This window comes from Amblyomma maculatum, chromosome 10 (genome assembly GCF_055883805.1).
Source record: "Amblyomma maculatum isolate TAMU_Amacu chromosome 10, ASM5588380v1, whole genome shotgun sequence".
Lineage (NCBI taxonomy): Eukaryota > Metazoa > Arthropoda > Arachnida > Ixodida > Ixodidae > Amblyomma > Amblyomma maculatum.
The window spans coordinates 68,389,967-68,416,156 of NC_139353.1; the positions used below are offsets into that span (position 1 = coordinate 68,389,967).

The 26,190-nt window shown below is 45.8% G+C and overlaps 1 protein-coding gene across 2 annotated transcripts; it reads right to left on the minus strand.

The window, feature by feature from the left end:
- Positions 1-1,862: 1,862 nt before the first annotated feature.
- LOC146176749 (uncharacterized) lies at positions 1,863-25,753 on the minus strand. 2 transcript variants are annotated; one of them, XM_084582947.1, is made up of 5 exons: positions 25,362-25,753; positions 18,442-18,533; positions 13,152-13,509; positions 12,841-12,932; positions 1,863-2,050 (listed from the first exon to the last, which is right to left on the minus strand). In XM_084582947.1, the coding sequence occupies exons 1-4, from the start codon at positions 25,564-25,566 to the stop codon at positions 12,844-12,846; spliced, it is 744 nt and encodes a 247-aa protein (XP_084439073.1). In that variant the 5' UTR covers positions 25,567-25,753; the 3' UTR covers positions 1,863-2,050; positions 12,841-12,843. The 2 variants fall into 2 exon arrangements, with proteins under 2 accessions (XP_084439073.1, XP_084439075.1); XM_084582949.1 differs by lacking the exon at positions 25,362-25,753 and adding an exon at positions 24,244-24,831.
- Between the last annotated feature and the right edge of the window lie 437 nt (positions 25,754-26,190).

The following is a 26,190-nucleotide window of genomic DNA, read 5'->3' on the forward strand; positions in this document are numbered from 1 at the left end:
GAAAACCGCCTTCTACGTCAGCTTGGAGGTGTTTTATTTGGCCCTTTCGGCGTCTCTTCACCACATATGTAATTTTTTTTTTTTTGTATGTAGTTGTTGGCAAACCCGCACAATATCACGGATGCCAGTTGTATCTGCAAGGCCGGGTGCCACTGTTAACGATGCGACACATTGCTCTCGTATGATTTCCAAGGAAACCGCAAAAAAACTTAATTTTCGATTGCTTCCCAACAGTTTTTTTTTTTTTTATAACTATTATGACACCCATAAACACAACAGCAGATCGAGCTGTTGGTTTAAAAGGACGTTTTCTCTTTGCGGGGGGATCCATGAATGTGTGGCAAGTCAGAAAGCGTGCACTTCTGCAATGTGCTTCGCTCTCCATGTTGTGCTTCTACGTCAGGCTAGGCTTCCCAAAAGCGAGCGCCAAGAACAGCTGGAAACTATCATTAGCAAGTTGCTAGAAAAAAAAAAAAAGAAAAAGCTCCCGTTGGGCAGGAAGGCTCCACGCTCTCTACAACACAGGCCGTGTCCGAATACCTGTCAGCGCTGGTTACAACTTTTAGAGCTCGAGTTGGGTCCAGAAGTAAAAAAAAAAAAAAGACACGTTTTTTTTTGTGTGTGTGTGTGTTTTTCGCGTGCTGCGCGCTCGATACAAACAAGCGATCGCTCGTGCATTCTTGAAAGAAACCTATAGAGCAAAGTACTGTACAAGAAAAAGAAAGAAAAAACGTGGGAAATGCGCAGCCGAAACGAAAAGCAATGGGTGCGATATGAGATTTGAAATGAGATTCGAAATGACTAAGTACAGGCCCTTGTTTCAGTCGGTGTTTATTTTTTTATTCTTAAGGGTACTAAAATGAAATCGGAACACAGCGTCGGTGCTACCCACGGTTGCGGATCCAGACAGCTAACTTTTACAGCGGCGCCTCCCAGACGGCGCCACATGTTCGGCCAAAGCTAGGTCATTCAACTCTGCAAATTTTTTTCAGGTCAGAACTGTGATGCTGGAGTGATTTAAATGGTTTGTGGGCTTTAATGTCTCAAAGTGACTCTGGCTGTAAGAGACCCCATGGTGAAAACCGTATTATTGTATAGTATGTAAACAATTAAAGAGAAATAAGCTTAGTAGTTAAAGATTAGATCACTGTTCTGGTAACCCTGTTGCCAATAGAGATATTTAGCTTACGGTGATCTGCGATCCACCACCGTGACCCGCTGCTGTGCGCGGGCGGGGCGCACAAGCCGATTGGTCCCGATGCGGCAGGTCTATGTGCCGACATCTAGTATGTGGCGCCATCTATCGGCGTCAAGGGTATCTGGGCATGCGCAATGGAATGAGCGGTGGTAAATCACGGTAGCGGATCGCGGATCACGGTACACATCTTATTGTCATTTGGGCAATGATTATTATATAGTAAGCAAGTCATTTCACCTTCATCAGAGCTTGTTTTAAAATTAACTTCGGAATAATACGCAGCATTACAAGCATGACCATAAATTTTTCATGCAAGCATCAACAATCACACAGCAGATGCACACTTAAAAACTTTTTTCACAATTCGGCAGAGTTGAAGAAAAAAAAAAGAAAATTCCTGCTTAAACCATGGCATACAGTCTGCAGTATAGAACAAATAAAAGCAAAGGAATGAAAATTTTGCCCAGCACGTGTTTTGGCTTGAACTGTTTCCAAGACTTGCAGCAAGCAATTTACATTCTCGAATCTAGCTGTCACCATCGATAACCATTGCATAAAAGAAAACTTGATTTCAGCAACGCCAATATTGTTAACCAAATTAAACTGTATGATTGCAACTGCAAATTGCTTTCATTGTGGACCAGTGCAACCAAAAAACTATACAACAATGACAAATAATTATTCAAATGTTCTTTTATTCTCAAGGTTTTGCATCGCATCTCCATGATAAGCTTGTCACAAGATTGAAGTGTATTCAAGGCAGCATTGCTTTAATAACTGCCTTCTTACACAAAGGTGCAGACGTCACAAATAAAAGCCGCAGTGATCCACGTACAACAAATAAGGCAAGCACTGCAAAGAAATGAAAATATATTTTCAATTCATGTTGAGCTCCTAGGTTGCATTATTAATGTTTCAATTGTTTTTGTGCCCCATTACACATCTTTTGCGTGTTACACACATAATAACGGCACACATGTGAACAAGCTTCGAGTTAGTATCTCGGGGAGGCTTTCTAGCTGTCACAGAAAGGACAATAGTAATTTGACACATTTGCATACGCATGCACAGGTTTCTGCAATAGCGGGAGCAAAGTTTTGCCATGGTACACCCCCTTTCCCTCAACCCTCCTCCCACTTCATAAGGGCAAAATGCAGCACAAAGATGAGGAACGGTTATAAAAACATTTCTTTCGATGTGATGGAGTTACAACATATGCAAAATATTGTACGCTTAAAAAAAACAAAACAAGCTTCGCAATGGATGCCGAGTTGAAAATGACGAGACAAGGCACTTCTCATGACAGTTCCTTGAGTGCCTGTCTTTCCAGGGGTAAAAGTGGCAAGTACTAAGCAGTTCTTGACATGCAACATCACGGGTCCTTGGCTGCCAATATCGTCAAAAAACGCACTTCGCCAAAACCCTGCATTTTTAAAAATCATGACATAGGTCTGACAGAGTAAAGGTATTGGGAGGACTTGGCATCCACTTAGAGGACTAAGGTGGGCGGCACTCCCTCCTTCCTGTGCACATGACAATGTATATCAGGCAGCAAAAGAGGTGAAGTCATGAAAACAAGCAATTATAACTGCAGCAAAAAAATCATTTCTTCTCAGAAAAATAATAGAAAAGGCAAAAGACAGAGCAAGAAGGTATAATTGCCGCAGTACAAAGCAATTTCATGATACTAGTATGTCACTTCAACATATGCAAGAGAGAGCATAAGCATTTACTGTTCCGAGCAAAAAAGTACTTGAAATGCAATAAAACAAGAATGAGCAATCTTTTCCTTAGGAACAGGGAGGTTACAAAATAAATTCGTTTACTAGTGGAGGAAATGCTGTAGACTATACATTATACTTTATACGATAATGATCTGCCATCTTGCCTTAACACGTGTTCTCCAATGGGAGTCTGGGGAAAAACTTTTTTTTTTTTTTTTTTTTTTTTTGCAATGAAAGCGTACAAGCGGGGCAGACAGTCAGGGGATAGAGCGAGAGCGAAGAGAGTTCAGTGTCCTTGTGAAGCTTCGTACATACTAGGACCGAAGAGCCGTAGGGATGCAGGGATGAGGTATTGAGCTAAATACGATGCTCAGGCCAGACAGAAAGTTCTATACGAAAAGCGCCGCTTGGAGCGATGGTAGTGCGATACACAGTTGGAGCGGCAGTACCATGATACACAACACTCCTCCCACCCAATTGCTAGGCGTAGTAGTGTCGGAGGTGAGAAGAGGAATAGTGTCGGTTGCCGGAGGAATTATGTCGGAGGCATCTAAGTTCCCTGAGTTGGATCAGCTGCATCCGGGTCCAGGTGATAAATGCAAGCAAAGTAAGAATGGGAGTCAGTTGGCTGGTGCCTCTGCCGAAGTGCAAGCGGGTTGTTCGTTCTGCTCTTCTGACACGGAGTGCAGCTCAGGCATTTCGATTTGAGTGAACGGCAAGGAAGATCGATAAGGCGATCTACGTGCCTACGCCAGAACGCACCGTCGAGTAGTCTCACTTCATAGGACACAGGTCCTTTGCAGGAGCAGATGATAGTGGGAAGCCACCAAGAGCCATGTGGCGAAAAATTCCAAGCAAAAACTGAGTAACCAGGCACAAACTTGCGATTTGGTGTAGTGCCGAACTTCTGCGACAGCTGGCCGTGTCGTGAGTCACCTTCCTGAGAATCAAGGTGCAAGTAGTCTAGGGCAGACTTTAGCTGACGTGAGAACAGTAGCTCTGCCGGGCTTTTTTCTGTAGTCGTGCAGGACAGCAAGGGCTGCTGGAACAGAAAACGACTCAGCTGAAGTTCGTCACCCTCTTTCAGTAGTCTAAGAGCTTTCTTTGTTTGCTTGGTCTGTTAGAAGACTGATGGTAGGGTGCGACTAAAGCTTGACGAACATTGTTCCTGGAGAGGAATTGCTGGAATTCAGCTCGCATGAACGCAGAAAGTACCGTTGTTGGATACGACGACGTCGGGAAGTCCATGCTTCTGAATTCTCGAACAACTGCAGCTGAAGTAGTCTTCACCACAAGACCTCTAGCCATTTCAAGAACGAGTCCACGACAATAAGAAATGTCTTGCCTTGGACTAGTCCAGCAAAGTCCACATGCAGCCTAGACCACAGTCTTGTAGTCTGCTCCCAGGAATGGATTGCAGCAAGCGGTGGAGCATACCTGGATTCTTGGCAGGTCTCACACGCACGGACGGTGCCTTCCACATCACTGTCGAGTTTTGGCCACCACACATAACCTCGCGCGAGTCTCTTCATGTGAACGACTCCTGGGTGTGATGAGTGAAGTAGCTGGAGCACTTCCACGCAGAGTTGCGGCAGAATCATGACCCAGAAGCCCCACAGAATGCACTCACTGTAAGAGGAAAGTTCATAGTGGCACACGAACTAAGGTTGGAACTGCTCCTCTACCTCTGCTGGTCACTCAAAACGAATCCACTTGAATACTGCGACAACACACGGTCCTTCTTTGTCAGCTAAGCAATCTTGCATGCATCCGCAAAGGCTTCTGGGAGGTTTTCGAGCAGCAGGACATCTACCATAATAGGACTTTTGGCATTTGTTAAGGGTAGTGGCAAGCGGCTCAGTGAATCAACGTTGCCCATTTTATGTTCTGGTCGGTAGATCAACTCATAGTCACACTGTGCGAGGAGTAAATTCCATCCAAGCATCGTCAGCAAAACTACGCTAGGTATTGGACGAATGTGATGCAGCAAACCCAGCAGTGGCTTGTGGTCCTTAAAATGTCTGCCACGAAGGTATTAATAGAACTTCTTGAAGCCGGAAACAACAGCCAGAGCTTTTTGGTCTGTCTGAGAATAGTTCCTTTCAGTCGAGTTGAGAGTACGGGAACCAAATGCAATACGTGATTATTGTCCGGTAGTGTCTTCGCAACTAAGGACAAATCCTATGCCGTAGGCAGATGCATCGCAGGCAAGCTTGTGCACATCGTAATGGACTATAACATCGGATGTCTGTATGAGCTCCTCAATGCGCTTGAAAGCGTCGGCTTCTTGCCATCAACTCTGTAGTAGACGTAGCCGGTATAATAAGCAAAACTGTTTATTTATACATCAGGTAATGGCGCCCGTTTTCGCTCTGCTTGGCGCGGTCGCCCATGCCGGGGTCTCCCTGTGGTCCGCCTGGTTAGCTTGCCGCTTGGGGCGCTGTCGTTAGTGGCACCCACAACACCTTCCTTTCTTGAAAGGTTTGATCTCACAGGTCCAGGCGTTCTGGTCGCTTACAAACACGTCCACTTCTTGTGGTGCTCGTGTCCTGCAATGGCTGCAGGTGTCTTGCTGTACGTCTTGCTTGTCCTCTGTCGGTTTGTACAACGTAGGACCTTGGTTCTGATGTTAGCTGTGTTACCACGCCGTGTGATGCAGCTCCAAAGAGGATGCGCACCGCTGTGCCTGGTGGTAAGCGCTCTCGGCTCCGTACCTTGTGTCGGGTGTTGTATGATCGTTTTGCACGAACTCTGTAGGCTTCATTATTTTGTCTGAATTCGCTGTCGTCCCACTTCGGGGCTAGTAGCTTCGAAGTGGTTGGTACTGTGGTGTTCAGACGACGACTCATTAAGAGTTCTCCTGGTGAAAACCCTTCCACGCTGGGTGTGGCGCTGTAGGCAAGCAGTGCTTCGTGTATGTTGGAAGACTTCCTCAAAAGCTGCTTTGTTGTCTGCACAGCCCTCTCAGCCATACCATTGCTCTGCGGGTAGTAAGGGCTTGAGGTTGTGTGTGAGGCTCCCCTAGTGATGCACTAGTTCTTTGAACTCTGTGGAAGTGAACTGCGGCCTGTTGTCTGTGCGTATTGTCCGTGGAACACCGTACCGTGCAAACATTGGCTCCAAGACTAAGGCTATGTTTTCTGTAGCTGTCCTCGGCAGCTGTTCTAGCTCGAAAAATCGGGAGTAGTAGTCTACTACTACAACATACTCTTTCCCCTCCAGCATGAAGAGATCCATGCCAACTGTGTCCCAAGGGTGCGCTGGCAATGGGGTTAGAAGCAGGGGTTCTGTTTCTGGCTTTCTGTGCTCTCTGCAAGTTGGACACTTTTCCACGTAGTCTTCAATGTGCTTGCCTATGCCTGGCCACCATATGCATTCTCTGGCCCTCGCTCGGCACCTTGTTGTGCCCAAGTGGCCTGCATGGAGTTTTTCCAGAACCTCTACTCTGATGTTTGGCAGGATGATTATTCTGTCGCCTTTAAATAGCAGACCATCAACGAGCGAAATCTCACTAGCCACCTCGACGTACCTTTTTAGGTCAGGTGATAGCCCATGCACAGTTGGCCATGATGTAGTGCAGAAGGTAGCCACCCTGTAAAGTGTTTCGTCTCACTGGATGCTTGCCCTGATTCTGCCCAGCATTTGGTTTGAAGCAGGGAGCTGTTCAAGTGCTAATTCTTCAAACTCGCGCGCAGCACTCTCGAGAGTTCTTTCTTTGTCTGCTGGTTTCCCAGATGGCTTCCGGGACAGAAGGTCAGCTGTGTACAGCTTTTTGCCGTGAGTGTGGGACATGGTGTAGTCATACTCCAAGAGGCGCATCCTGAAACGTTGAAGGCGAGGACTCAGCTCGTCAAGTCGTTTAGTTGTCAGCAGCGGTATTAACGGCTTGTGGTCCGTTTCCACGTGAAAGGTTGATCTGAGCAGGTATTTGCGGAAATGTTCGCAAGCCCATGTGATTGCCAGTGCCTCCTTTTCGATTTGGGCATATCCTTGTTCTGTATCCGTAAGGGAACGTGATGCATATGCCACAGGTAGGAGATTTTCGTGCGACTGCTGTAGAAGTACAGCCCCAAGACCGTATGAGGAAGCATCCACAGACACTGTGAGGTGACTGAGCATTGTAGTGAGTGAGAATCGGCGTCTTTCTTAAAGCTTGCTTGAGTTTGTCAAAACTCTGCTGCTGAGCTGGGCCCCAGTGCCAGTCGGCGTCTTGGTGGAGCAAGTCTCTGAGAGGCTTCGTAAAGTCTGCTAACTCTGGAAGAAATTTCGCTAGGTGGTTTGCAGAGCCCAACAAAGACCTGACTTCTGGCACATCACATGGTGGACCGAGCTGGACTATGGCCCTGACCTTTTCTGGGTCGGCGCTTACTCCTGTTGAGTTTACGACGTGTCCTAAAAACGTTACTTCTGTTTGTCGAAAGGAGCACTTGTCGATGTTGAGGGTAACACCTGCATCTTCCAGCTTCCTCAGCACCAGCAGTAGGTTGTAGTCGTGTTCCTCAGTTGTCTTCCCTGAGGCAATGATGTCATCTTGTAGACAACTCACACCATCTAGTCCTTCGAGCACGCAGAGCATTTCTCGTTGATAGAACTCTGGTGCTGTGGAGATTTCGAAGGGAAGCCTCAGGAACTGGAACCTGCCAGCTAGTGTGATGAAGGTTGTGTATTCGCGAGAGTCCTTGGACAGTAGCACCTACCAGTACCCTGCTCGCGCATCTAGGTGGCTGAAAACTGTTGCACCTGCTAATTTTGCAAGACACTCGTCCACTGTAGGCATGAGCACACGTTCGCATATTATTTGTTGGTTGGGTTGACCGTAGTCCACGCAGATGCGCAGCTCATTGTTCTTTTTTTGTGCGACAACCATTGGAAAACACCACTCGGTTGCTTGCTCGATCTTCTGGATGACTCCCAAGTCTTCCATCCTTTCTAGTTCTTTCTTCACAAGTAGAAGCAGTGGAAGAGGCACGCGCCTAGGATAACTGACTGCGTACGGCTCAACATCCTTTTTGACTTTGATGCGGTACTCAGTCTTCATGACTCCAAGCCCAGACGTTAGCTTTGGGTATGACGCCAAGAAGTTGGGGACATCAGTTGATTGTGCGAGGGTTTCGTCTAGCTCAAGAGGACGCTGTAGAATCCCAAGTGATTCTATAGCTGGTCGACTGAGCAGCGGTTCTTTTAATCCTTTGATGATGAAGACTGCTTCTTGGACTTCAGTGTTGCGCCAGGTGACTGTTGCATCGATGTAGCCAACAGTGGCTATTGCTGTCTGGCCTGGGCCTATCAACAGCTGTTGCGTTGACTTGATGGGTCCCATGACGGTTCTGTCATACTGGTCGTGTGCGATTGCAGTCACATCCACGCTGGTGTCGACCTTGAAGGTAAAAGGCAATTTGTTCACGGTAGCAGTAATCCTCCAAAGCGTGTTCACTCCCACTTTGATTTCGCCTAGATATAGCTCTCCGAAATCTTTTGGTCGTTGTCGGATACTCGAGGTCTCGTCCTTCGGCTTAGACACGCAGACGCGGACGTAGTGGCCTTTTATCCCACACTGGTTGCATGTCTTGTCTATCGCGAGACACTGTGTCTTCGTGTGGTCACGCACACCACCACACCACTTGCAGCGTTCATCTCCCGTCTTGTGCGTATGTTGAGGGCGCGACTTGAAAGGCACCTTCGCTTCGTTCCGGTGAGTTTTGACGTTTGTCTGGCCGCTAACTTCTCCCATGTCGAGAGCTAGCTGTTCGATGGAGTGAATTTCCTTGCGTTGATGTTTCACGCTCTGAATTGCAGGCAGCTGTGATTGCTTTTTCAAGAGTGAGTTCTGCACCAAGCTGCAGGCTCTCGCTGAGTTTTACGTCTCGCAAGCTGACCACGAGCCTGTCCCGAATCAGTTCGTCTTTGAGAGTTCCGTAATCGCATCTTTCGGCCATCTTGAACAGTTCAGTCGCAAATGCGTCGACGTTTTCATGGTGCTCTTGTTTCTGAGAGTTAAATCGCGCTCTCTCATAGATGACATTCTTTCGAGTTAGGAAATGCTTTCCAAAAGCACTCACCACGGCGGAGTATGATGCCATCTGTTCGTCTGTCAGTTTCAAAGCAGCAAGCACATCTTCCGCTTCTTCGCCTATGGCATAGAGTAATGTGTTGATATGCGTCGTCTCGTCCTGTCCTGTCAGACCGGAGATGAGTCGGTAGCGTTCCCACCTGCGGTGCCATCGTGTCCAATCTTCGGGCTTGCAGAAATCGAGCTTTGTCGGCAGTTCCACGGCAAGCGGGTTGAACATCCTTCTCGGAGAGCCGCTCGCGTGCTCTTCGTTCGCGCCGCGAGTGTCTGGCATGACACTGTGACCGTTTACATTGGGCTCGCTGTCCTTCTGGGTGTCACGCTGCGTTGGTTATCCCACCGCTGCCACCATGTGGCAGACATAGCCGGTATAACAAGCAAAACTGTTGATTTATACATCAGGTACTGGCACCCGTTTTCGCTCTGCTTGGCGCGGTTGCCCATGCCGGGGTCTCCCGGCGGTCCGCCTGGTTAGCTTGCCGCTTGGGGCGCTGTCGTCAGTGGCGCCCACAACAGTCTCCACGTCTGGTCCTTTGCAAGCAGGCGGTAAAGATGCTCGAGGGTGTGAGCTACACCGTGCAAAATTTGTAACAGAAGTTTAGCAGTCCGAGGAAAGACTGAAGTTGCTGCTTGTTCTCTGGACTGGGTTTAAGTGCTTCGACCTTTTCTTCGGCTGGATGAATACTGGCAGCATCAATGCAGTATCCAGAGAAGGTTACTTCTGGCGTGCCGAAGGTGCATTTCTCTCCGCTCAGACGAATCTTGTCGTCCCTTATGCGCTTCAGCCCAGCTCGCAGGCATTGTGCTCGTAGGCATCCTGACCTCCCACTATATCGTCCAAGTACACGTGAACCCCAGGTAGTCCCAAGAGGAGCTCTTCCATGTAACGCTAAAATATGGCTACTGCGGACGACACTCTAAAGAGCAGGCAAGTAACTGAACAGTCCTCGGCGCATATTGACCGTTAGGAGATCGGCTGTGCCACTGTCCACGGCAAGCTGCTGATAGGCTTGATTGAGGTCTAGTTGTGAGAATACAGTGCATCCAGCAAGGTTCGAAAAAATTTGATCGATGGTTGGAAGAGGATATGTTTTAATATTGATTTCGTGTTTAACGGTGCTTTTGTAATCACTACACAGCCTGATCTTGCCGTTCTTCTTAACGACACATGCTACCGGTGCCACACATTGGGAGGAACGCACGAGCTAGTAGACGCCTTCCTGTACAAGAACGTCGATGACTTCGTCCACTTTCGGCAGCAGAGTCACCGAAAATTCACATGCTTTCATGAAGATGGCAGTGATTTCAGCCCTGAGCTCGATGCAAACAAACGGTCCCTAGCTCTTCTCTAGTCCTTCAGCGAAGGCCTCTGGGTATGCAGAGGCGGCGTTCAACAAGGTAAGTGGAACTTTAATTTGAGATGCATGGTTTATCTCGCAGAGTGATATTCCCAACGCAGAAAACCAGTTTCTCCCAAACAGACTGGTGTCATTTCCTCGAAGAACGAGAAGGTGAAGACGAGTGCTGTTCACTCTGTATGAGACGGCAACTTCTAATGATCCCACAATCTAAGCTTTTCTTTGTATATGAGCGCAGCTGTAGAGAAGATGGCCTTATGTCTTACCTTGACAGCTGAAGTTTCTCCCTGGTCAGAGGCTTACTGTTTATCAGGACATCCATGCATATCGAATGCTGGAGAAGTGCCATAGTTGGCACCACCCGTACACTTGTGGTCTTGATTTTCACGGTGAAAACTATCTGGAGTCGTAGAGTCTACGTCTTGAGCTGAATCAGGTGATTGCAAAATTTGATGGTTGCGTCCACGAGAGTACTTGTTTTTGCGGGAAAACTTTCGACGCTGACCAGGCTTGGAAGTTTTTTTTTCTTCTGCTGCCTTCTTTCTGCAGGCCTTCTTGATGTGTCATTTGTTGCCGCAGTAGTGACAGATGGTGGAATGATAGGAACATGTACAGCCTCGTCTACTTCTAGCTATAACACGGTCACTGCTTTCAAAGCGTCACAGCGTCCGACTCGGCCAAGCAATATAGCTTAGTGGCAGGCCATGTGAAGCAACACGCCCAGGTCCTTCTGTGCTCGCATCGCTTTGCATCGATATATGCCTACGTCGGGCGCAATGTTGCTTTGAAAGCAGTGACCGTGTTATAGCTAGAAGTGGACGACCCTGTACATGCGTCATGCTCGCTGGTGCAATGCCAACATTGGTGGCTCGGAGGATGGTTGGCTGGCTTGACATCAGGGCACTTGGGATTCCTTTGCAATTGATGCGTTTCCCAGGGGACCCTCGAGCGGCGAACCTCATCTGTCTTGGTGGCTGCTTCATCTGCCGCAGGTGCCAGTAGGATGGCCCTAGACAGCTTGAGATCCAGTTCAGCCAGGAGACATCTTTGAGGGTTCTTGATGCAGGCAACAGACTATGCAGTCGCAAAGAAGCTCATCCAGCCAATCTCCGAACTCACGGTGGCGGGCCAAGAGTCACAGAGCTGCGAGATAATCCGGCACCGATTCGCCAGGTTGCTGGTCTCTCTTGTTGAAGCTGAAGTGTTCCATAGTGACGGAAGGTTTCCAGATGAAGTGAGCGTGGAGATTGAAAATGATATCTGAGAAGGAATCCTCCGAAGGTGCCTTGGGTGTGCACAGCAAGCGCAGCAGGGTTTGCGCATCGATGCCACATACACTGCAGAGGAAAGCCTGTTTTTTTCTAATCAAACTGGATGTCGTGGGCTCGAAAGTAGAACTCGAGGCGTTCTAAGTAGACTGGCCAGGTGGAGGGCTCGGTGGGCAAGAATTTTCTCATCGTGGCCGAAGGCACAAGCGCTGCCGTGTCGACAGCTTTGCCTGACGCGCAGTACTGACTGAACTTGCAAGCTCGGGATTGCTGCAATCCCATCCTCATCGCCAGTGATGTGTTCTCCAGAGAGTCTGGGGCAAAACTGTTTATTGCAACGAAAGCATACAAGCGGGGTAGACAGGATAGAGCGAGACAGAGAGCGAAGAGAGTTCAGTGTCCTCGCGCAGCTTCGTACATGCTAGACTGAAGAGTCATGGGGATGAGGTGTTGAGCGATTGCAATGCTCAGGCCAGACAGAAAGTGCTATACAGGAAGCGGCGAATGAAGCGGTGGCAGTAGTGCGATACACAACGCCGAACTTTTCTTAATGTACATTATATGTCGATAATACTACCATTCTAGCACCTGGCATGTGCATGAATACCAATGCAGCAAGCTTAGCAACCTGGTGCCGAAATAAGAAGCTTAATATTATTGCCTCTAAATCTAGCTTTGTGGTCTTTTCATCCTGACAAGACTATTCCTGCATCTTTACATATTTCTCTTAACTAGCTCTCACATACACTTTGTTACTGATCATGCGATGTTTCTTGGCATAGACTTTGACTGCCACATAGCATTCAACAGACATATAAACTGCCTTACAAAAAAAAAACAGTATACGGCATAAGGATGGCCCTTAAGATGCAAAATTACCTTAATTTACACACGCTCACTTCACTCTACTATGCTCTCATCCATACTCAGATGAATTATTGTATTATTTCTTGTGGAAACACATATACAGAACACAAACAGCACCATTATAACACATACAAAATCAAGCTATATGCATTATTACACAGTTTTTCATTCTCTTGGCATCTCCCTCTTTATGTTCATGAATGGATCACTTCCCATTCCTGTTTTCCACTTGGGGTGTTCCGCAGAGCCACCCAACAAGTGATTAACAGTAGGACCCACATGAGCAACAATAAACACAATTATTACGACGCCATGTTAGCTACGTTCTCCTTCCTGGGACCCCACCAAGACTCACCCATCACAAGTTCAGCCGTAACGGAGGTCTCCTGGAGCGTGTAGGCCGTCCCGGCTGAACGTCTGCTCCAGGAGTTGGCTCATGTCTGTCCCCTTTAACACAAACGAAATTGGAAGCTTGTCAGGCCCCTCCGAAACAAATTTTTCTCCTTCATCCCTCAAGCAAGTACCAATTATATTCAATGCGACCCACGGGGTGCAAAAGCTTCATGCCAGAATTGAGCAGATGATGCCAGAACCAAGAAAGTGTCAACAGTGACAAAGAGTTCATGCCATTCAGAAACCATAAATATGATTGCCCAAAGCACTCACCATTCTGAGAAATTTTAGACTTTGGCCTTCTCTTAAGCTCAGAGTTATGAGCCTGGAGCTCCTTGATATCCCGCTGCAAGACCTCGTACTTCCTTTGGAGGACTGAGTAGTCGCTTCTAGGCACGCTGTCATTGCTGTCCGCCGCTGACTGTGAACTCTGTCTCCGGCCGCCTGGTTCTGCTTGGCTCAGCTGATCTTCAATGGCCTTCAGCCTATTCTCCAATGTTTTGAGAGCATTCTCCAATGCCGATTCTGCCTCATAGTCGTGCAGGGCACGCTCGATCAGTAGCTGCCTCTGTGCCCGCTCAGCGTGATCTCTCTCCAGCCGCTGAGCTGGCGTGCACGAGGCATGAAGTCCCTAGAAATGTAAACGTCACAATAAAGTGTGTGACAAGAGCATGGAACGGCAGAAAAAACAACACGAACATTGCAATGGTAAAACAGCATTACACATCGCAAAAGCATGCTCATAAACAAACTATCTCTCAACGTATAGGTGCCGTGAATGAAAAGCCAACCACACTTCGAACATACTAAATGAATCCTTCAACTATCCATAAAACAGACTACTGTGAAAGGTCATAACTGTTTCGTGACGTTGCAAATTGTATTACACACTGAAATCATTTATTTGCTTTCAATGCTTACGTCGAATTACTTGAGTGTGTGAATACTGAAAGCTTGAAACGTCTAGCAAGTAACTCTTTGAATCCTTGTTCTCCATTTAGGCCTAACAACCTCTCTTTCTAAATAAACATATTATCTCGCTATTAAGCTTGCATTGCACTTTTGCCATCTCAAATTTCTCAAAACGCGGAGACATGAAAGAAGAGCAGAACAGCGCGTGGGCGTGCGCACATACATGCACACACACACATACACACACAAAACACCAAGATGACAAAAGAGCGCAGCCCAGTACTATTCAGCACTGTGGCACAAGTAAATAAGCGCTGTCACAATTGAGGAGGGAAAGGAAAACTCATACGGCAGTGGCATTTGCAAGAAAAAATTACCGTTTTTGTTGATAAATTAAAGCAACAGCGCTATGATTTACTGTCTCCACAAAACAAAAACCTGGGCGAGTTGCAGTCTGTTCAGCAAACTTCGCTCTTTTCACTGCTTACTGAAGCCTTGTTAACCATGAAAACCATGTTAACATGTCCGTGGTACAGTCAAATCTCATTACTACGAAAACCATACGAACAAAATTTTCAAATTAACGAATTTTATTAGATCCCCAACTAATTTCATGTTTTCAATATAAAAATATTTCAAAATTACAAATTTCAATATAGCGTATATTTCAGAATAATGTAAATATTTTATTTTTTCTTCTATAATCTACGAACATCAGTTTTACGAATTCGGCTAAAATTAACAGCGCTGCAGCTCGCAACTCTCCCGTGAAACAGAAACCACCATTTTTATGTGTATGATCCATGAGCTATCATTACCAGCATATCTAGCGCCAAATCCTAGCGCCATCACAAAACTGTGGTTTAATATGCAGTAGCCAGCAGGCCTAGCCACCTGTGGCCTGCCGTTTTCTTTGTGTTGTATGTCGTTCGTGGGTCAGTCATGCATAATTGTGCCATTCACGCATGCGGGAAAGTGTTTTTTTTTTCTAGCGAGATATCTTACTGCGAAGTTTGTGCGAGATCTGACGATAATTGCAGCCAGCTAAGGTGCCAGGAAGATAAGATAAGAGCAGCTTCTGCTGCAAAAAAATCTACACAGGTAAAATGCGAATCGGCCTCTGCAGATCGACCGCCGAAATCATTTTGAAAGATGGCGACAAGGTTTTTAAACTTCCGGGAACACTGAAGATATGGTCATATCGAACTCTGATGTTTTTTTGTGTGTGGGCAAAGTCTGTATTTTCATCGCTCGGTGCAATAGAGGGTTTACAAAAGTACGTCTGGCAACCGTGAGCGGCACCCTGATCCCGCGCTGGCTGCCATATTTTGTTCGCTCTAGATCCGTTCGCTTTGTGTCCGTCCGTCAGCGCTCGCCGTTCTGTTCGTGCTTTTCACGTTTTAACACTAGGTGCTGTGCTTGGACCTCTGTTCGGTCTCTGGCGGTTTCTGTTAGAGACGCCTAGAAGCGTAATTTGACAGCCGAGACGTGCCGGGGCCCACCGGCTGCGCTGCCGAGCGCAGTTACAAATTGCTCTACGAGTCGTTGATGAATTCGTATTTCACTCCATTGTATTCTTTTCGCCCCTCCTGCTAGGGCCCAGTTAGGGCCTGCAGTATTTGGTAAATAAAAGAAATAAATAAATAAATAAAAGAGCTAAAATATAACGTGCGAAGAAAAAAAAACACTGTGCGTGTGTGTGTATGAGAGAGACACTATCGCGTTATACCTTTAACGGCGGAGCTTAAGTGACCCCCTAATTTTTCTATAACGATATGATATAATATAAATCTAATTTTATGAACACAGCCAGTTGCACAAAGCACAAACACTTCGCAGTAATGTGAGTTGACTTTTCAAATTTCTTTTCGTTTCAGCCGAGTTTTTCCTCCCCCGAGTTACTCGAAGCTTCCAATGTCAGCGCTTTCATATGAGATTACGGCTCAAATGTTTGCTTTCTGAAATAGGGAATAAACAAGAAAGCGACATATTTAAAAATTCCAGTGAATTTCAGGCAGCTGTGAATTAGCAAACCGCGCGCAAAACAATTAACCTTGCTGTTTTAGGTGATAGCACATTCTGTGAGCTAGCTCCCAGTCAGAGGGACGTGCAGTAATGCTTTACATGATGCAAGTGACCCTTGTAAAGCCGATTAGGACTGCAAACGAACGGTCGCATACACGCGTATACCTTGATTCCGTGCGCGTCTACGACGGTGCGCTGGCTGCGGAAGGGCACGCAACAACATGCTGGCATCATTCCGAGTAGAGCTTGGAGCTAACAGCGACTGCTGCGATGTTAGAAAATGAAACAATCTCTTGTGAGCATTCCAATGCACCTTACGGTGCATGCACGGGTTCTACGAAGGTGCACGTTGACAGCGTACTCGATGGGAGGCGCGGGCGGACTGAGCAAAACATGGCCGCCGCGCACAGTTTCTGTTTCTTTCACTAGATGGTGCTAACTTTTGTAAAGCCTCTATTGCTTACCCGAAGAGGTGCTGCGTAAAGTGTAAGGTGTATGTGCTGCAGTGTTGTAATGGTGTGTGGTTGTGTGTGCTGCATGCGGAACAAGAAAATAACTGATTTCTTCAAATAAATCAGTTTGAAGTCAGAGCGCAATTTTTACTTGAGATTTTTTTTGTCTGCACACATGTCTACAGCCAAGGTATGTCATTTTCATATCTAGGCTTGACCACTGGTTTATAACCTCAGATTTTTCATTACAATAATATTTAAAAATAATGAACGCTTTCTTGCAGTCCCGCATGACTGGTTATATTGAGATTTGGCTATCTTATTTTGGATTAGGTTTGGCTAATTTTCAGTAACATGGCATTTCCCAGATTCTGCTTTGCATAATACAGATAAAACTGCACCGTCGAAGACCAAGCAAGAGAGGAATACATAATGTCTACTTCTGCCGTACACACACTTAGAGGAACGCTGCCGCATACTGAGCTGCTCTGTCATCCTACTGTTTTTTGCTGAGCTGTTTTATATAGAGTGCTATTTCGATACATGTTGTTTTTATGTATGCTCTTTTCCTTCTGCTGTTTCCTCCCTCCATGTTTGTGCATTGCTTTGATGTGTGTTATTCTTTCATAGAGTCGAATTTCTTGTTCATCTGGATATGTGGCAAGACACATTGCGAGATTTCAAACCTACTGTATCTTGCACTAGCCAAAGAAGTTATCTAGACCGTTTCCGCTCCGAATCAATGAGATCCCCATGATGTCTAAATTATTTCGGCACTTTCTTTTTTTTCTTTCACTCTCCCCTTCCTCCCGTCCCTGACAATGCTGTTCAGGTGTTCACTTAGAAGGGAGAGAGGTACTATGCCTTTGCTTCCCTAAAAAAAACACGCTATAGTAGAGCTCAAATCTAATGACTGCAGTTAGAACCAACACAAATGTGGAGCTACCACCAAATGTGTACTGGGGCTCAGATAAAATGAACATATGTGGCCACACCACTATAACAAACAGAGAGACCCGCAGTCAAGAGTGCGCTTCCCACCAATGAGGACACTAGATAGCGTCTCCCAGATAACGTATCCCCTCCCCAACATGAGAAAGTGTCAACCCTGCTATAAAACGGGCCTCAAGGCCAATCTATGTGCGTGCTATCTCATTCATAAAGTAGCTGGAGTCTCGGTAACCAGCACATGATGATGCTGCACAGATTAGAAAGCGGCTCATAATCGTTTGCTTTCAAGAAAGACGCATTCACGAATGATTCCTTAAAGAAATAAACGCCACAAATGTTGAACTCTGCTTCTTTGCCAGCTGAGGTAGGCAAATCTATTTACTACAAACTTCGGATACAACAAACGAAATTCATATGACTGTTTAAGTTCGTCATAAGTAGGCTCGACTGTACTGCACACTTATGCAATTTTCCCGCTATCATCTTGCATAGAATCTCCTCTCCTGTCTGTGCACTGTTGCATACAAAGTTTCCACTGCTGGAAACTATGGTTTGGGTCCTGATGTGTCACCTCCTTTGGTGACTCCATCGCCATCTCTTTGATGCTATCTACATGCTCAGTATGAGTGTCAGTCTTTAAATGGATCTTTCCTCCTAGCATGCAAGTAAAAGTTGCGAAGAGCAGTTTGGTAATGTGATATAATCAGTCAGCCAGAAACTGTTTAGCCCTATTTACGCCATTTTGTGCACAGTTGTGTACTTTGACAGTGCAACTTTTTATCAGTGTACTCTAGATAGCACTAAATTCTTTTTAGGCCACCTTAGGTTCGTTGCCCTTGAAACAGGAGATTTCTTAAGCCAAGTTGTAAAATTAGCATAGCACATACAAAGAGCAGGTACCTTGTTACGAGTTCGGCTATAATTCATCAGAGGGCGAACAAAAACTGGTAATCCACACACGCATGGCAACAACAGCTTTTCTGTTACTACAATAACCGTTGCCAAGATGCCCTGCAATCGCAAAACTCGAAACGAATCGTAAGAGCACCATAGGTAAAAAAACATGATATGGCACACCAAGGTCCCATGCTAGAAGCTGCCTACCTAAAGAAGTAATCAAAAATGTTCAGTCAGTACAGATGCAACCTTCCAAGAGATGCACACCAATTTTGCAGAAAACCCACTTCCCAAATGCTAGCTGATTTATTTCAATGTGCTTTTACCTTTTGTTTGGGCCCCTGAGGGTCGACCTCTTCTTGGCTGACACATCTCTTCGGTCGCTTTGATTTGAATTTGACCAGTTCTTCCAGTGTCTCTGCAAAAAAGGAAATTAAACCTTTAAGAAAGCTGTTGACTAGGTTTCCCACATTTAACCTATTCATCTCACTAAGTGTTACCGCAGTGGCTCAGTGGTAAAAGTACTCGACTACTTAGCTGGGAGACCCAGGTTCGGTCTCTGCTGCAGTGGCTATGTTTCCAACAGATCTGAAGCACAAGGTGTCCACATACTATGAGATATCAGCGTAAGTTAAACATCCCTAGGCAGTAAAATTTGCTGGGAGACCTTCCACTATGGTGACCCCCATAACCTGAGTAGTAGATGTTAAGCCCCCAAAATGAAATCTGTTTTAATTCAATATTAAGCTACTTAAGGCCAAATTAAAAGTTTAGGACAACATGGGTGTGTTAGAGAATTAACGTGTTGGAAGTGACAGTGACTCCTGTTTATCAGAAGCATGTTAAAGCAACTCCACCTTTGCCCTTGAGGCATTAAAAAGCTTGTCATAGTGAAAGCTGGGACCCCACAAGACACAGCTACACAGTGACATTCTGCGATTGGACAGAGCCTCAGCAGAAGCCCTTGATGCATTTTTTCAAGTTCCTGGCATTTTTAATAAGTTCCAAATTTATGCCATGAGGATACTTTGAAGCCAGAGGCATATATATATCCACAAGGCAAGATACTGCCACACTGTCAGAGACGAACCTTTTTTCCAGGCCGGCATTGTTGCGCATGATGCCAGTTTATTCGAATCAATATCATGTTTGACTAGGGCATCAAGCGAGGAAAACCCGTAAGACAGGCACCGAGTCCAACTACCACCTAGACTCATTTTCTAAAGCAAATGAGTTTGGGTATGAAACGGTCGCCTAAAATTAAGCAAAACAGTAACAGAAAATGGAAATACACTTTGAGGCAACAAACAAAACCATTCTTCCACACAAATGCACGCCCTTAAGCACTGCTAGCAGCTGAAGCGGTCCCTCTACCTCGCGTGTTCGTTGCGCCGGGTGTCAATGCAAACAAGGTGTTGATAAATAGGATATCAACCACAGAAAGTGTGCGATAAAACAAAAACATAACTGGCCGCACTAAGACTTATGCGCTAGTTAGCAGCTTGCGACTCCCGTCTGTCATGTGGAGCAGACTGCAGCGACCTTCGCTTTGTATCAGCTAAGTTTATACTATGACTTACGGGGGACCCACCCAGATCGGGCGACTATAGTACTCTCAGATTGAAATCGTTAGGTACAAAAATCGGTCCACACAATGAAAAGGTCAAGCACGCCTGCACTGTCAACTGTCATCCGCAAAGTAGTCACATGGCATACATTCCGGGTAAATTATATACGAAGTGTCTAAAGATACGTTCGACGTACCCATTCGATTCTTGTAAAGATACGGTGGACGTCAATATACAGGCTTATGCACGTCGACCGCGTATGTCTGCATTCTGCTTGCTACGCGTGAATATCTCTCGACGAGATGCTACGAAGAGTTCGCCCATTCTAACGTAAATCACGGTCTTCACTCAGGATTGTGTACGGCAAGCATCACTTGTCACACACATAGCTGCAGGAGATACGACGAACTGCACCGGCTCCACCAGCTGGCATCGAGATACATTCACTAGCAGCTTTCGCTTCGCACTAAACTGTCACCTCGATCTGCCCGTAATGCAAGCGAGCTATTTCTAGCATTCACGCTGTCTTAGATCCCGCATCGAACTCCAAAGATCGAGCGCCGGCGCAACACATACACCTCGTCGTGCAGAACATTCGGCAGTCCAAAGTATGTGTATACGCTGTATGTGAAATGCCATATGCTCGTTCCTCACATGCAGACAGATGAAATAGGATGTTTCTAGTTAAATCCTTCCTTTAGATTCTACCTCAGAGTCGTGGCAAGACATGCCAAATCTACTAGAAGCCTACGTCGCTACAGCAGCAAGCTGCACGTTGACTCGTCGAGGCGAAGACATGCTGCACCGCAATACATGAGTACATAACTGGAAAGCCGGAAGCGTGAATGATCCGCTTTCCTACAAACCGCAATGTTCATTGGTACTAGCCTTGGTACAACAGGCAGCCGACCTGTTAGATGCTTAATTTGAGTCCTAAATAAAGTGCATTACTACTATTACTTTAGGGGATGGCCAGACAAGTGCTCAATCTGCATACCTTTTTCTCATCATTGAATTTTGCGAACATGTAGTTTAAAAACCCACCTGCCCGAGGTTAGCAAGACCTGACTGAACGGCCTCAGCTTTGAAACGAGCGGGAGATATGCATGCGTCGCCGGATTTTGGTACGCAGTAGAAAATGTGCGCTGCACATTTCGTTTCAGAAGCTGATTCTTGGAATTTTGCAGAGGGTGTCATGCAAGCGATCGTTGCTACAACCATGCATCCGTGTTCCCATGGCTGACCTACCCTGAGGCGCATAAATGCTCTACTGTGGACGTATCAATGATCGAGGAGAAGACGGATTTTTATAGCATTCACAACTGTGTTTCAGGTGTGGTCAGTAGTTTAAGTTCGAACAGTTCGCCTTTAAAGTCCGTGGCCACCGCTGGACCGGCGGAGCAATTTTCCATGCTACACCGCTGTCTTGCTAGAAAGCCTACCTATGTGGCATTTGACATTCAGCTGCTTTTTGTGGGCCCCGTAATGGAAAGCAACGCCTTCAGAAATGATCTAAATGTTCAAAAATGTATTATCTTTAACACTCTCACTCCAGGCTGTCTTCAAGAAACAAAGCAGGCGGACGCTGATAAAACAGTTAAGTACTCCAGTCGAAACCAAACACCCGCACGTCTTTAGAGATCTGTAGAATCACCTTCACGGTTCTTAAAATTATGCTAGAATTTGGAAAAGGTCACTTTCCGATTGCAGGGACATTAGACACGCATGACAGCCCTGTCACGTGAATAAGTGCCACACCAGACCGAAAGCTTATCTCATATAGTATAGCTAACCAAGGTATACTTTACGGCATTGTGTTGATTTTTATATAAGCAACTAATGCTGCCATGTACCAAGAACAAGGTTTAATTATTTTGTGTGTAATGGGGGGGGGGGGGACTAAAATATTCATTGGAATGTAGCTCGATTAGGAACATTGCTTCATTTGAGAAAATGAAGCAATGTTCCTAGGATCATGCTGGGATGGAGAGGGATCTGTTGCAAAATTGTACGAAATGTTTTCCACTTATTTTCTCGAGTCTGGCGCACATGTAAGATATGGTTTATTGTTAGTTTAGCTCCACACTCCTTGCATATTTGTTTGTCCTCTTTCATAAGTATGAAACTGCGTGTCAGGTGTGGGTGTGTCTTTTGTGAAGATGACCTAAAATTCCCTCCATTATATGTTTTTGATGACTGCATGATTTCCATTCCTCGATGACAGGTTTGACAAAGTGTAGTTTGTTGTTTATTTTAAAATTTCTGCCATTTCACTCTTAATTTTCTTTGTACAAGCTGCTTGGTATCTTTATGCAGCATATTTACCCTGTCCCGCTTTCATAAAATGTAGGACTTCTGACAACAGGAACTCCTTGGAAGTCATAAAAATAAATGAGACCCACAATCATGAGCTATCTAAGGTATGCATATATTTCCATGGCTCAGTATAAAGGTGTCAGCACGCTGTTAGAACAGGTCTTGTGGTAACAACCATTGTCTGAGGTGGTCCTTTCATGGGCATTGAAATGCCATGTAACTGCAGGTACTGACAGAACTGCATGTAACTGCAGGTACTGACAGAACTCTTGGTGATGTTAAGTGATAATGCCATCCTTGCATAGGTATACATTTCAGAATCTGCAGTGCACCGCTTGAACATCTGCCACTAATGTTTGTGCGAAAATATCTTTTTCATGCATTTTAACCAGCATGATTAACAGATGGACCCTGTGCACAAGCCAAAAGTGCCAAAAAACAAATGTCACGAGGCCACACGAATGGCAGGAGCTGTTAACTCAAGCTTACAAAGTTATACTGAAATGTGTTCTGGGACGTTTCAGCTCCGAGTAAGAAAGGCGATGAAGGCATGTTTGTAGTTTGGTTAACGTGAGGCTTACAGAGGTCTATGCCAGGTTGTCTATCACATAACAGGGCAGCCTAAGACCGTATGCTAATGAGTATGTGTAAGATAACAGAGACATGAATTAAGGAATTAGTGATTAGGTTTGTAGCAAAGGGCATGTAAATTAATGGAAATCCACAGTGGGATCTACAGACAAGAGCCATTAACGCTGATGCATCGTACCCTTACAGGTCGAGATTAGGTGTCTCCCTAATTTTTTGTCTGCTCAAGGCTTGTCATTTTCTTCGTTCTTGCAGGTGAGAAAAATGATAGCACCGAGAATGGCCGAGACCATCGTTAATGAGGATGCAGATGCATGTAAAAAAGCCCCAGGTGGTCGAGTATATACCAGAGCCCTCAGCTGTTGCGTCCCTCATAGCCGTAGTTATTTTGGATGCTAAACCAGATATTAATCACATCATACACAAAATGACCATTTTTTTTCTGCATGGGACAGCAGCTGTTGTGCAATTTTATTTTAGCTTTCATGAAGAATACCATACTGGCTCCACATGGCCTTCTGTCGACCCTTGATATGCATCATAATCATACACCCACTTATGTATTTGCCTAAGGGCACCTGTGCATTCCATTTGTCAGAACTGAAATGCATGATCCCTGTAATTCAACAGCCTGCTATTTGAACTGTCCAGCATTGATGCAAGTTTCAAAGAACTGCAATTAGCAAATTAATCCAAGCAGGAACCCATGCCAAGAACTGCTTCGGTTTCATCTTCGACAGCTGTTTGAGAACTACAATTAGCCAAATGTTGCATAGCATAGATGAGAGGTTACTAAATCTAAAAAACAACACACCCTACCTGTGGCATGTGACACCCTAAAGTGACGTATGTAGCTATGAAGAATACTGTAGTGGAGAGTTCCAGATTAAGTTGACTGCCTGGGCTTTGCACTTTCCATTGACATCTCGCAGGAAACAGATGCATTTGCATTTTGCCTCCAACAAAGTGCGGCTGCCATCACTGGGATTAAATATCATGACCTTCGGGCAAGCAGCCGAATGTGTCGCTGAGATGCTGCAGCATGTACGTACATCCTGTACACGTCAATCTTTCTAGCATTACAGCTGTCACATGCATGGCAGATATTCATATTCAGCTTTGGACTGACAAGTTTAAAAGTGTGCCATTTGTGTTCGTCTAGCATGAAAAAGCAAAATAAAATGAACATAATGCATTGAAAAAGCGTTAGTCATTAACACAAAGTATATTCGTTCATTTATTAATGATAAAGTGGCCTTCAACAATAGTACAAAGCCTGAACATTCCGGAAGGTGCTGTGCCAGGCAGCTAATATTTTACAGAAGCCTGATATATTTCACCTGTAGTAATGCGCATCTCGGCGGCGTGGGCTGGGCACTTAATTTTATGTCCACTCCAACATGCAATAACTGTATCATGTGCATTCCCAACATCTTTGTGCAAGTCCAGATTAAAATATTACCGTTTAATTTTTTTTTTTGAGGCTTCAAAACGCACAAATGTAAACAATAAGCATGTACTTTGTATAAATATAATTTTTCGAGTTTTGAGCTTTGTAGTGCAGTCTGATAACAAATTGTCGATTACTTCTGACTGTTGCACAGCGCATGTAAAAATTCCCACGACGCTCTCTTTAAGCGACGTTTTTGGACTTACCACTGCACCTAATAAACACTGACATGTACGTGGAACATCGGAGATCATAAATGGACACTCCGTCCCCCGTCCGGACATCGGCGCACTTATCACAGCACTCTCGTAGTCTCACACACCACTCCTGTCCGGACATCACAGCATCTCACGGAAAGCACAAACCGGCGCCTACACCTCCAGTCGTACAGCAAACAAAAATGACGTGATGCTTGGGCTAGAGACACGCCGGCGGTACCCAGCTTTTTCAGCGGCGCTTGTATTATGTAGAACTTGCAGCACCGCAATGCACATTTAAACCACAATACGAGCAGAAAACGACGCGTTACGTGACGCATCTCATCACAGATGAAAGTGACAAAATTTTGAAGAATCAAAACTACATGACTACGAGGACCAAGTCAGCGGGCGTGCGAGCCGCGGACTGGCCGCGATTACATGCGCTTGCGCTCCGGTCGTGCTTGCCGCCCTGCCTAGGTCCAACTCACGTAAACCTATCATCATGCCATAACGTAGTCTATCACCCATTATAGGCACTATTCTTGCCACTGTACTATTCTTCGTACTTTGACATGACTTCCTGCACCTCGCACACCTCGTATCAACTTCGATTTGACTACATTTGGCTATCGCCCTATCGCTACCAAGTAAACGCCATCATGTAAACGTTGATGGTAAAATAAAATAATTATTAAGTTGTTGCTACAACCACTACAACCACACATTCGGGGGTCTCGGATCCGTCCAGCTTTTCCGATGTATCCCAAGGTCCATCTACCTTGCGTATCCCGGAGAAAAATGCATCGGGTCCGTCGGGCCTAAACCTGACCGATGGGGTCCGTCCGCCGTACCGGCTTTCCCGACGTACACCGGAGAAAAACGCGTCGGGTCCCCCCTGATCGGGTACGTCCGCCGTACCTCTGAAAAATATATCCCGGATCCATCCGACGTATCCCGGAGAAAAACGCACCGGGTCCGTCGGACGTGCCTTTAAGACCATTGATCGGGTCCGTTCAACGTACCTTTAGCCACAGCCAATTATATAAGCGCCTTTTTATGTAAGACTATCGATTATGATTGCCGACATTCATTACATTCATTTCAGGCCACGTCTCGCAGCTTACCTGTCATGTGGATGATCTTGGCGTTGAGAAATTCACAGTCCGAGTTGTCTCCGTAGCACCTATGAACGCGATACGTCTCGCCGGCGTCGAAGTCATCTGCGTCTATTGGGTTAAACGAATTTGTTTTACAGTCCACATGCCGAATCTCTGTGTGTTCGACCACAGCCGTCATCAGGTTGGACTCAAACTCGACGTATACGAACATTGGAATGCGCTTTGCAGGGAACGACCCGCCAAATATAACAAAAGCTCAGCAGCATGCAGCACGTGCGCGCGTTTCTTCTGCGTCGCCAGGGCAACACGCAGCTATGATGTAACCATGGAGGAAGAAAAAGAACTAGGAAGGAGCGCGCGCAGCCTCCGCAAGCCAACCTCCTTTGACGCCGCTCCCTTCTCTCTCTTGCGCGCAATGATTCTTGGGAATTTAACCAACATATAGTTGCCAGACTCAGAAGCAGCAGGGTACATGGTATTTTCTAGTGACTTTGTATGTCCCCGCGGAAAGCTTACCGGAGTGGACAGCCGAAAGTTGTGCGTCTCGTCGTAACACATAAGTTACTTTGTTTACAATTGTTGCATTGTACTCCGTGTTTATAGGCACACTAGTGAGAACTGCAGGTAGCCTTTTCATATTTGGTTTCGTCAGGGAGACTATGAATTCGACATAACATTGCATTCATGGAGAACTGGCTTCAGCGTAACAATGTGTATTTGAGGTCTGCATTTCCTAAATGAATCAAACGATTTTCGTCTCGAACAATACATGCACATGCCCTGACAAACAAACGTTTCGTTTCTCGAGGAGTGAGCATAACAGGATACTCACCGT